We start from the raw sequence: 13011 nt of genomic DNA, 5'->3' as shown, positions 1-13011 counted from the left end.
ATGTTATTTGCAGTTAACAATTTTCTTTTTTCTTTATTACAATATTTATGGCAAGACTAGGTATATATATATATATATGATTTTTTTATTACTTTCACCTATTGCGTAGCGTCAAAAAACTTTAGGGTTCTAAGTTTTGCGCCTTCTATTTTCATATCGATTATGGGATAAAATGTATTTAGGGACTGCGACTTCCACAAGAGATACTGCGGAAGTCGCTGCTACTTATGAGCCGTGTTACCTAGTATCTTCATTAAAACTTGGCGACACGACACTGTATACTATATGTTATTATTTATGTTAAGTAGGAATTGATCGCCGATAAAATTATATGAATGACGTCTTTACAAGGTCATCTCAGACGTAGCGTCTTGGAATCGTCTGCCAATGCGAGCTCTGTTGCTATAGAAACCTGTATAGTTTGACATCAGATTCGTTGAAATAACCTTACGATGGGGATTTATTTTGATTTCAGAGGTAGCAGTGGTGGCTCAGTGTTAAGAACCTCGGACCTAAAATCGATAAGTCAGGGGTTCAGAACCAGGCGAGCGGGCAGGATTTTTTTTTTCAATTTATCTCCGCATGTGTATAACAAAAACACTGCTCAAAATGAGGAAGAAAAACATCGTGAGGAAACCGGCATGTTAAAGAATCAAAAGTTCGACGGCATGTGACATCTGCCAACCTGCACTTGGCCAACGTGGTGGATTATGGCCTGAACTATAGAAGGGCATGGCAGAGATAGGAAGCATGGGCTGATGATAATAGTGATATATTTGTATAATAAAAGCTTTACAGGATATATAATTAAAGAGGCTTCTATCACAAGCTTTTTTATGTTATACATATTAATATCGCATACTTTTTTTCTTTTAACAGGCCCGCGGCCGGAAACTAATTTATAATTTTCAATCAATACACATATTTTCACACAAGACTTTTCAGAATTCAGTTTTAAAATAACATAATGTGAAAATTTCAAGATCGAATCATTAAAATAAAAAGAGGTTAAAAATTGTGGCCGAGAATCTATTCTTCCTACTTCCTATCTTTACATTTAAAAATAAGGAAAAATAAATATGTGTGATATCATGGAAATTAAACATATATTAAACATATACATACAATTTAGTACATAAACGTCTGGAAATTTATACGCATGAAGTCTGACTTTCAAAATGGCTGCCCAAAATAGAACACTGCCATTGACCCAGGCCATGACACTAAACTGTTTGGCATCATTCGTGCTTTTAGGAAAACCGGGACAATACTGTACGCAGCATGATCTAATTAAATAATCTACTGAATATTATAAGCCGTGTTAGTTACATAGGAAATAATATCACTTAAAACTTGTTTTGATTTAATTATATTGCAATTCAGAATCGAAAAGATGTCTATCGGGCAGAATTTACCGCCCTTTTATGCTGAATCATATGAAATAAATTTCTAAAAGGTAGCTGTATATTATAGATATAAAACAAATATGGAGTAAATAACAATTTTTTTTTCTATTTTTTAAAATTACGAAAGTATTACACACACTATTCTGTGTAATACAATAGTAATATTGAAAGCAATTTCACACTAATGCATTGCTAACAAACTGTAGAATCTATTTGCATAAGATGTTTTTTTATATCATCATTGGCAATGGAGCTGGTGGGTCGCCTGATGGTAAGCGCTACTACCGCCCATGAACATTTGGACAGGCGTAAGGTCGATTACAGACGCCTCTACAAATAGATTGCTGACTTCAAATTGGAAAAAGATGAAGAAAGGATTGGACTGGGAAGGGATATGGGCTCCGATAAATATTATTCGCCCACAAAGCGAACAAAGTCGTGGGCCCACTGCCTAAATAAATTTACAATCAGAACAAAGTAACGCTAAGTTCAAAACATTTATAATCTGTAACACAAAGGCGTAGGCGTGTGTTTATAAACGCGCTCTCAAAATAAACGCCCCTGTTTACTTGGGCTCTGAATGAGATTAAATGTTTTCCGACTACGCTTCTCTGTTCGCGTATATTTGAGTTAGTGGGCCAAAAAGCCTAGATTGTCTGTTTGTTGACGTTTTTGATAAGGTACGGGGAAGGTTATTAAGAGAAAACGTACCACGGGTGAAGGGCAGACCGTTATTTTGAAATTTATACGTTTACTATAGTGCTTTCTTCATTTATTGTACAAGAAATCATACCAGTATTTCATGTTTAAGCAAGCAATTATTGTGTTCTGGTGCTTAGGTACGGATTAAAGCATTGGGCTGTCCGGTACCTTGGTGATTTAAACTAATATTATAAAGAGGAAGAATTTGTATTTTTATTGGTTTGTTTGTTTGTAATGGATAAACTCAAAAACTGCTGCACTGATTAGAAAAATTCTTTCACCATTAGAAAGCTACATTAATCGCCAGTAACATAGGCTATATATAATTTTAGAAAAATAAGCGTCCGTAAGATATTTCGGTTTTTTGGACCCAGAGTGTAAATATCGGATAAAATTCTGAATTTACTTTTGGGTAGTTGAACACATGGGCTTTTTGTAGTGGATAGATATGAAATAGATTATATAAATCAGTAAAACAACATATATTAGTTTTTGGCGCGAAAACCGTCATACACATGTCGATCGAAATGGTCTAACGAAGCAGGAAATTTAAGTCTTAAATTAATGTCAAAGTGTAATTTAAATGGTTCTTCGAGTATTATGTTATCTGTGATGCGTAGCATGCCAACAAGTGGCGTAGCGCGGATTTGCTTCGCCAGGGCACAGAATAACAAGTACAAATACAGGGGCTGATTGGTATTACGGTGTGTCTAGTTAGTATTTCGTATCCTAGATGGTAAAAAAAAGACAGACCATAAGACTGACTAAGACTAAGACTTCGCTTTCCGTCAGTCTGTCACCGGGATGCTTTTAAAAATTTATGCGCGTATAAATATTTTTTCGGATATCAAAGTGTTTCTAATATTTTCCAAATTAATAAATTGACGCTTGCTACCACCAGAGTCCAGGGGAGCGGATTTCTATATAACGGATCGTGGCAATTTCCATTCTGTGAGTAAAGGTGTTAATCAAAAAATTTATAATAATAAATTAAATAAAAACGTTTCAACTAAAAAATATTGCCTTTTGCCTAAATATCGCTTATGTACATATTAATAAATGTTTGCAATTTGATTTATTATATTATTTAATCTATTATTTAACACATACAATATTCTTACTCATGGGTATATTCAAGTCCTTTAGCTATAAATAACATGCTATTGTTGAATATTTATTGATTATTAACGAAACATAATATTTGCAAAAAGAAATTATCAAAAATATATTTGATTCATTTCAGACTTACCGAATGCAGTCAACTAAAAAAAAAACACGCGCACAAGGCCTCTCCAAATACCTCGAAAAAAAAAATAAAACACTTCGCGCGCTTTTTTGACAGCAATGGCTGAAGAACACAAGGGTACAGATTAAACAATTTTTTTTCTATAATACAAAGATTATTACTATGAGACACGCGTCTGTCTCGTAACTTGATAAAATTGGAACTGTTGTTACAACATGGAAGTTGTGATCTGGAGAAAAGCCAATATGGCCACTTGCCAAGTACGAAGTACGAGTTGGTTATAGGGTAAATGTCATTGGCTTGTCAAAACATTGTATTATCTATATAGTAGGAACTTGTCATTAAAAGACCTTCTAACGGATTTGTAGCACATATGTATATTGTGCTTCATCATTATCAGCCCATATATGTTCCCACTGGTGGGACACAGGCCTCCTATGAGGGTTTAGGTCATAATCCATCACGCTAGCCAAGTGCGGGTTGGCAGATGTCACATGTCGGTTTCCTCACGATGTTTTCCTTCACCGTTTTAAGCAGTGGTGATGTTATCCACATGTGCAGATAAATTGAAAAATCAATTTATTTCCTGCACGCTCGGCCCGGTCTCGAACCTCGACTTATCGATTTTGAGGTTCTCACCACTGAGCCACCAATGCTATATAATGTATTGTTGCTTAATGCTATATATGTATATAATGTGCTTATTAATTAATAATTACAATATTTATATCAAACGCATTAAAGGCAATGTATATATACGTACTTATACTCAAGTTGATACATAAAAATTCCTTGTCAAAAAAAAAGTCAAAAGTATAAGTTACCTAGCGATAAAATTATGTATTCATAAAACACTAAACAATCTCCAAATTTTCAGATTTAACCCCATCACCATCAGCTTTCAAACAAAAAAAAAACAATCATCAGAATCGGTTTACTCCGTCAAAAGATCTGGAAAAAACTAAAAGAAAATTAATAATAAACTTATTAAAAACCCCATACTCTTGTAGTTGATTGAAAAAAAGTACATAAGGGGCACTAATCAGAATGCCATTATAAAAAAGTCTGATTGGATATATCACTCGAGAACCATTGAAAGAAATTAATTAGTAAGTAAAATTAAGACGATGAGAATGTTTCACCAACTGCGGCCATACGAAACCGTTATTCTTAAATGATTTAATTGAAAACAGTTATTTTTAAATTCTTAATACAAAAAACAAACAAAATAATTATTTCTGAAGTACTAGCAGTAGCCGAATCGGATATCAGCCTCAATGACACGATAACACATCATATCATACAGATAAAATGATTTGTCGATAACTAATGCATTTACCCTACTAAGCTCACGTGAAGCAAAGAACAACGCACTTTGTGTAGCAGCAAACAAAGATCCTATCGACGCTAAATAAGAAAGTTCGCGATTCTATCTCAAAAAGCACTGTTTTATATCTTATATCTTTAAACGAGCAATTCTTGTATATATATATATATATATATATATATATATATATATATATATATATATATATAATTGGAATCTCGGAATCGGCTCCAACGATTTTCATGAAATTTAGTATATAGGGGGTTTCGGGGGCGATAAATCGATCTAGCTAGGAACTTTTTTTAGAAAATGTCATATTCGTGTTTTATTCGTGTTTTTTTTTCCTGACATCTATTGGTGAATAATAATACTATTTTGCTTCGTAGATAGCTGGACAACTGAAATAACACATAGGCACTTTTTATACCGATATTCCTACGGGATACGGACTTACGCGGTTTCAACCGCGGGTCGCAGCTAGTTATGTCTAATTTGCGAAATTGCGTAGCACGAGAGATGTTTAATTAATACATTCCTAGGTCCCGTGTCCGCTAGTGGGGTATGGGGCAGATGATATACACCTGTTTCACTGATCGATTTTCTTTACGGAGAAGTAGGTCACAGACCGGGACATTTTTTGTGCGTCCATACCGAGAATTGAACCTAGGTTCCATCGGTTTTATGCTCACGTATTATCCACTGCACTAAGAAGGCGGTTATATTGATTATTTATTATTAATTGATTGAATATATAACGTGCTAATAAAATATGATCGATACCTTGACACAGTGGTTAACACGTGAGCGTAGAACCGAGGGGTCCTGGGTTCAAATCCCGGTAGGGACGTACAAAAAAGTCTCGGTCTGGCAGGACACAGAAGACTGATCACCTAGTTGTCAAAAAAGAGAATCGATCAGTGAAACAGATGTATATCATCTGCCCCATACCCCACTAGGGAACACGGGACTTTACTCATAAAATGTACATAAACACATACACGGGAAAAACATAACCTCCCCTTTCGCAGTCGGGTTAATATAGCTATGCGTTGTCACACTAAGTGAGCAGAAACGTGAAGTTCCACTTGTGGCTCTAATAAAAAGGATAAAAAAAGTTGTGGCAATGAATAAATGCCACGACGCAATGCGTCATACCATAGACAAGTAACTAATGGTGCGATGGATCTACTGGTCCGATTTAAAAAAAATCTTTCAGTGTTAGATAGCCCATTTATTGAGGAAAGCTACAGGCTATATATGTACCACGGGCGAAGCCGGGGCGGAACGCTAGTAAATAATAAATAGAGTAAATATATTGTTAGCGAAACCTATCATTTAGTTAACACGATAATACAATATGTAAGATTCCACTAATGCTATAAACGCGAAAGTATGTAAGTATGGATGTATGTATAGATGTGTTTTAATCATTCACGCGAAAACAGCTTAACGTATCTGTATGAAATTTGGAACAAAAATAGATTATGGTCTAGATTAATACATAGGCTACTTTTAATTCGGGTATCGCACGTGACGCCGCGACAGCTAGTATTTCTATAGTAGTATCTTATATTCGTACGTGATCAAGTCATAGACATCAACCACTGCGCCATAGAGAACAGGCTATCGCAATTCGCAATATGATGGTGTTAGGGGAAATAATTTAGACGAATTAAATTCCGTTTAGCGGCTGTATTGGATTACAGTGGTATTCGGTTAGGTTAGTGGTACACTGGGATAACAAATTCCATTTCAATTATTTTATTATTAACAGATTTTCGGCTGAATCTTCGTCCGCGTTATCTAAAACTTGACAATGTATAGGACTCGAATATCACGAGTACCACGCTATTTATTATTTGTGAAAACAGAATCAAAAACGGTGCAACACTTTTTTAGTTTATTGAGAATAGACCGACTGTCGCGGTAGCAGACAGTTATCTATAATACGCAGTTATATTATTGTAAATATTTTCCATTTCTCATTTAATTAATGATTCTCTTCGTCTAAGCCTTTCATTATCTTCGTAAATATTCAAGATCATAAATAAATAAGATATTTATTTGTATCGGAGGCCCCTGTCTCCTTTTTGGTCTTTTTTAGTGGGGATATCTTGCACAGATGCCCGCGGCCCCCGGGGAGAGAGCCGTGGGTTATGTCGGATTATAACAAACGAAAACTCCAATGTGTTGTCCTTCGTCCTTTACAGAAGGGTCCACGGGAGCTGGTTATAATTCGATCTGCATCCCCCTCTACCGGGCCAAGCGCAGAATCAGAGCAGCAAGGTGGAATCACCGCTCTATCCTCATGCAGGCGGCATCAGCGGAACATGTCCCACGCACCTTGCCGCACCGGACAATGGATTAATTCCCCCTATCCATTGGCCGACACTTCTTGATCCTGACCAGTTGCTTACGTAAATTTTTTCCTTCCTATTTTTCTTTAAGAGATGGCAACACATTATAGTTTTTATTACAGCTATAAAACAGCATAGCAAGTATTTGTGTGCAATTTTTGACGAAGATGAATAAAAATGTATAACGACGACTTTTACCCGTGATAAATCCAATTAATATAATGCCTCTGTAACTAAGGTCGGTATAGCTTCCTGTCAGGGAAAGAATTTCTCAAATTGGTCTAGCAGTTTAGAAGCCCATTCATTTCATACACGCAATCATTTTTCCTGTGTACAATATTCCATTTCAATTATTTTATTATTAATAGATTTTCGGCTGAATCTTCGTCCGCGTTATAAATAAAAATATTATTACTATAAATAATATTAATATAGTGTAAATAGTGTAGAATATAAATAAAACGCCCATTGTACAACAACCCTAACTCACCCTAAGGCTCAGCACATTTCCCACTCAGTTCCGACTTCCGGCAGAGACACCTCAGCTGTTGCTCACTCATCAACTAACCACAAGGTAAGCTACATGCTATAAAGGTTTCTAAGCGTTAACCCTAACTTAGGCATATCATGAGAAATTTTGAAAGAATATAAGAAATTTGATCACGAGGCGGAATTCGAACCCGCGTTTCTTGCCTAACCGTAGCAACGCCTAGCCTCTCGGCCACCCGTGATCCCGCCACAGTAATCGAATTTCTTCTACTCTTTCGGTTTTATGTGCCGCGGGCGGTTTGTCAAAAAACGCGGGTTCAAATCCCGCCTCATGATCAAATTACTTCTATTCTTTCAAAATTTCTCATTTATAAAGCATTTTAATGCTATAAAACTAAAAAATTACTTTTAGGCATATCATATCAAAAATTAAAAGATTTTGTTTCTTAGTCTGTTACTATTTATCTCAGAACCTTTAGACCGATTTTTAAATTTGATATTATCATTAGACGAGCTCTCTTTTTTAGCGATACGAGTATTTTTGTGGAACAAATCTTTAAGAAATACCTAAATTCCTAAGGTTTTTGATTTGTACTGTATGTCAACAAATGTTTTTATTATTATATCATTAATAAATCCTTAGATGGTATACCGCCGCCCTGATTCTATACCAATGCCAACGGTATGGCACCGATTCACAGCACGCGGTACCAACTTCAGGGTCCAGGATCTGATGGAAGACCAAGTGGAAACAGCTGTTCAGCTGCTGGTGAAGTACTTCATGGCTGATGAGCCACCTTGCAAGTATATAGGTATAGAAAAAAGTACTCCTAAGTAAAAAGAATAGCAAAATTTTAAGCAGCAAGATTTTTTTTGTAGGCGTTATAATTTTAATAACTTCTCAATTATTTATTAAGCGAACTACATGGGCTGTGTGCATACTTTATAATGCTTTAAAGTACATCCATTGAATAAAAAACTAAATATATATATAGTATGCTAATTTGAAGTGTGAGTAAGTTGAGTGTGTTAAAAATATAACGCTATAAATTTGATATGATTGAAAAATCACGAAGCCTCCATATTTCGGGTCGCTGACGCTATTATATATAGACGCATAACCCTATTTTTTAACTTTTTAAATTATAAATTATTTGTTCGTCGTTTATTCGTTTGTATGTCTGTATATATGTTTGTATGTCTTGAATTTATTTAATATATTAAACAACCTCCAGTTGGCCCCTACTATATATCTTTATTTCAACGCTTAGATTAATTAATTTTAATTAATTATCATTTGTTCGACCACTATTGATGACTTTTTGATCATAAAAATAATTAAATTCTTAACGATTCATTAATTTTTAACTAAATACCTTACGCTTACATAATGCGTAATGTAATGATTTGATCATTAGTGAGCACCATATTATCTGTTTATTCTAATATATACTCTTTTCTTTGTATTTTTTTTATACAATTTAGTTACTTAAATGCTTGAATATGACTTTGATATTGAATGGTATTATGTTATATCTTATATATAAAATTCTCGTGTCACAATGTTAGTCTCTATACTCCTCCGAAACGGCTTGACCGATTCCTCTGAAATTTGGTAAGCATATTGGGTAGGTCTGAGAATCGGCTAACATCTATTTTTAATACCAATAAATGATAAGAGTAAGGCAGAACAGCGTTTGCCGGGTGCAGCTAGTCTTATATATAAAATTCTCGTGTCACAATGTTAGTCTCTATACTCCTCCGAAACGGCTTGACCGATTCCTCTGAAATTTGGTAAGCATATTGGGTAGGTCTGAGAATCGGCTAACATCTATTTTTCATACCACTAAACGATAAGAGTAAGGCAGAACAGCGTTTGCCGGGTGCAGCTAGTCTAATATATAAAATTCTCGTGTCACAGTTTTCATTGCCATACTCCTCCGAAACGGCTTGACCGATTTTGATGAAATTTTTTGTGCTTATCCGGTATCTATGAGAATCGGCCAACATCTATTTTTCATACCCCTAAATGATAAGAGTAAGGCAGAACAGCGTTTGCCAGGTGCAGCTAGTTGTTTCATATAATTCAAAATTTAACTAAATTAATATAATGGTCCAGGGGTTTTCTTTACATAAGAACCTTAGATAAAAACGTTAAAAAAATTACTGAATTGGACGAGCCATTCTAGTGTTTTCTGCTTGGCCACACATTTGACGATTCATTTTTATTTATTCATTATTTCTGTACTTTTATTTTATTACTAACTTCGATAGAATCGAAAGATATATGGAAGTAGTTATTCTCTTTAAATACTTTTTATCTCTCTGTAAGTAATAATTATTTAGTAATCTTTGCCCTTACTACCGTGCTACCAGATGCGATGATATTTATTAACTTAATAATTCATTGTAATGCAAAAATACAATATATACCATTGCCATATACGAAAATATAGACTTAAAGATTTCCACAAATTGAACTGCAGATAAAAAAACCATTTCTATTCTAGGTATCCATAAATATCCTACAGCTCAAGCTAATTTGGAGAAACTGTGGCGTGATACGATTCGAGACAAACTGTCATTAGTTTGTGTAGAAGATACAGACAATCCTATAAACATTATTAGCGTCAACGTATTAACAGTTGCTTCGAAGGACGACAAGGAAGAACCGTTTAAAGTGAGAAACGTCACTGTCAAATTTACCGCCAATTTTTGTTTATTTTTTTTTTATTTATCAATCGGAAGTTTTTAATTTATTCAGTAGTATCAGGTATTTAAATTTATTGTTTCTTTTTGATTTTATTTTCAGATTAAACCGTAAGATGTTTTTTTTAGTAAAAATTGGATGCCGTGGAGTCATCAAGAGAAATAGGTACTTATTGCCTTATTGTACCTTACCGATGATAAAAAGTCAATAAACAGTAAAACTAATGCATTAAAGAACGGAAAAACGGTTGGTACCGTATTGTGATAGTTTTAACTACAGTTATGTGGTTATGTCAACTGTAGTAAGGTGGGGATAGACGGAGTATACTCTTTAACTGAAATGAAAATCAGAGCCATAGATTATACACTTATATACTGGTAATCTGAGCTGAAGCGTTAAGCCTCAGTGCGTTTCCTGAGTGCCATCCCTTTTTGGCACACGCAGCCACACATAATTGTTAAGTGTAAATTTTTATTTTTATCTATTTTTTTCCTCTTATATATTTGTTTTTTATTGTATGCTTCTGTTTTTTATGTTTGATCTGTTGTGTGTGTGTATGTCTGTGTCAAATAAATGTAATAGTTTCCTTAACTGTACAATTTTTGTTGAAGTGTAATAAATAAAAATATTCTGTCACATTTATGCAACCGACATGCAAGCTTTGTATACTTATCAAGGATCGGTGTCAAACAATAGTTTCACGAGTTCATCTTATTATTCTGATCAGGATCGCCAGGATCCTTACGTATACTCTGTATAAGAGCAAGTGAGACAATTTAGTTGATTATTGGAAGCGTCTTTCATTAGGTTTTTTTTTTAATAAATATTTTATTTTATAGATCCTTTCCTATTAATACTAAAAACTCGAAACTGTTAGTATATATGGATATAATATATTTGTTGCTCTTAACGTCAAATCAGCTAATCGTATGTGTAAAAACTTTTGTATAGAGATAGATTAAATAGTAAGGATTTTTTACAATGAAACATTAAACATTTTTTAAATATTTTTAAACGTAATAAAAAGTTATCATTGAAACAAAACTACATTAAAAATGCTTACCAATCCACAGAGCGATGACAAGATATGGACCAAGCTGTTTGGTGCCGTTGACACAGTCTCCCGTGGCGTGGACATATTCCAACTATATGGTGTGGATCAGTACTTGACTGCGTATGGACTGGTGGTAGACCCGAGCTGGAGAGGCCTGGCAATTGGGAAGGAGATGCTTCTTGCGCGGTAAAATGATTTGATTTTTTTATCATTCGCACCAGATACTGAGTTGGCCCCTTTTGTTAACGGATAAATATCGTTGGTTTTTTATATGTATCTTTTTATGTTGTGAGTTTTTGTGCTGTTAACAATTAATGTTTATTATTATTATTATTAAATCACGTGCCTTTTCAAATGACAAAAGGTCAATGTGGTACCATACGGGAGGTACCTGGTTTCGAATAAAAAATCATCAAAATCGGTTGACCCAGTCGAAAGTTCTGAGGTAACAGAGCAAAAAATACAGTCCAATTTATGACCTCCTCCTTCAATGGTGTCGGTTGAAAAGGTGTTCTGTTTCACTGTATTTATTTACTTTATACTGTAGATCTATTTAATTTTTTTTTCTCTAAACACTTAATAACACCATAGAAATTGTTATATTATAATAACTATATTTAGTTAAAATATTAAACTCAAGGTCTATTTGTGTTTTATATTATGTATTATTCTTTGTAAATAATGACTGTTTGTTTCTGCAATAAATAAAATAAAAAAAATTAATAGTACTCCTGATGTGGTCTTGCTACTAATATTATAAACACGAAAGTTCGTTAGCATGGATAACTCTTAATAATATGATTGGAATAAAAACTGAAGTCCCGTGTCCCCTAGTGGGGCATGGGGCAGATGATGTACGTCTGATTCAAAGATCGATTTTCTTTACGGACAAGTAGGTGATCAGCCTGCTGTGTTCTGCCAGACCGAGACATTTTTTTTGTGCGTCCCCACTGGGAGTTAAACCCACGACCCCTCGGTTCTACGCTCACTCGTTCAGCACTGTACCAAGGAGGTGGTCAATATGATTGGAATAGATTGTCAAAAATTGCCAACATCAAATTTTGCTGCAAGGTTAGTCTATGTTCTTATAGTTATCAAATTATTTAACACTGGCAGCTAAAAACTGTATTTGACAACAAACAATAAATCAATCAATATAGCCATCTACACACCAAAGTTTTCTTGTGAATGCAGTCAAATTAAAAACAATAATGAAAAATCCACCCCGAAAGCAGAGACGATGTATATGCGATACCGAAGGCCTATTGAAGCGCATAACAGGCCATCCACCACCGCTACAATCTACGGAACTAAATAAAATACGCCTTGGGCTTTTCACCGAAAGAAATTCTGATGGCTCTGCATATTTAGTACTACGCGGCAAAGATATCTACGACAGATATAAGAAACGCATATGCGACGCTGACATCCGAGCAATATACCTGTACATACGCGATTCCCCGAAACGAATAACGAAGCTCGATCTAGCGTACAACAAAATAACAGATGTCGGCTTCTTCAAACTGTTGAAAAAACTGCTCGTGAAAGGCCGCTCCAGCATCATAAACCTCAACATTATGAACAACAACCTAACGGAGACATCCGTTTTAAATCTGTCGAAATACGCGGAACATTTGAAACTGAAATATCTCAGGATCAATGGAAATGATTTCGGTTCGAACGGCGGTGAATATTTCGCCGATTTCCTCGCTAAAAACAA

At 34.8% G+C, this 13011-nt stretch overlaps 3 protein-coding genes across 3 annotated transcripts in view; 2 read left to right on the top strand and 1 right to left on the bottom strand.

Moving 5' to 3' along the window:
- The window catches only part of LOC119838218 (ankyrin-3-like), a 15474-nt gene extending 11919 nt beyond the window's left edge, over positions 1-3555 (bottom strand). The window contains exon 1 of the mRNA XM_038364067.1: positions 3358-3555. The gene's annotated coding sequence lies outside the window, so the exon portion shown is untranslated. The remainder of the gene's footprint in view (positions 1-3357) is intronic.
- A 4002-nt stretch (positions 3556-7557) lies between these two features.
- Positions 7558-11481, top strand: LOC119838076. Its single transcript, XM_038363885.1, has 4 exons — positions 7558-7612; positions 8171-8339; positions 10038-10207; positions 11311-11481. Exons 2-4 carry the CDS (start codon positions 8171-8173, stop codon positions 11479-11481), a joined length of 510 nt encoding a protein of 169 aa, XP_038219813.1. The 5' UTR covers positions 7558-7612.
- Positions 11482-12502: 1021 nt separating this feature from the next.
- LOC119838075 overlaps positions 12503-13011 on the top strand; it is a 7932-nt gene continuing 7423 nt past the window's right edge. Inside the window, exon 1 of the mRNA XM_038363884.1 lies at positions 12503-13000. Coding sequence (XP_038219812.1) covers positions 12503-13000 — 498 coding nt within the window. The remainder of the gene's footprint in view (positions 13001-13011) is intronic.

Source organism: Zerene cesonia, unplaced genomic scaffold, assembly GCF_012273895.1.
Source record: "Zerene cesonia ecotype Mississippi unplaced genomic scaffold, Zerene_cesonia_1.1 Zces_u001, whole genome shotgun sequence".
NCBI lineage: Eukaryota > Metazoa > Arthropoda > Insecta > Lepidoptera > Pieridae > Zerene > Zerene cesonia.
Note: the sequence above shows the minus strand (reverse complement) of the source record. Positions and strands in the feature narration are given on the sequence as shown.

What these genes read in the sequence shown, in the direction of transcription:
- LOC119838076 (XM_038363885.1), top strand. Translation starts at nt 8,171, where the DNA reads ATGGTATACCGCCGCCCTGATTCTATACCAATGCCAACGGTATGGCAC. An exon ending in GCCACCTTGCAAGTATATAG is followed by an intron (nt 8,340 to 10,037) that starts GTATAGAAAAAA and finishes TTTCTATTCTAG; the next exon opens with GTATCCATAAATATCCTACA. An exon ending in ACAAGGAAGAACCGTTTAAA is followed by an intron (nt 10,208 to 11,310) that starts GTGAGAAACGTC and finishes ACCAATCCACAG; the next exon opens with AGCGATGACAAGATATGGAC.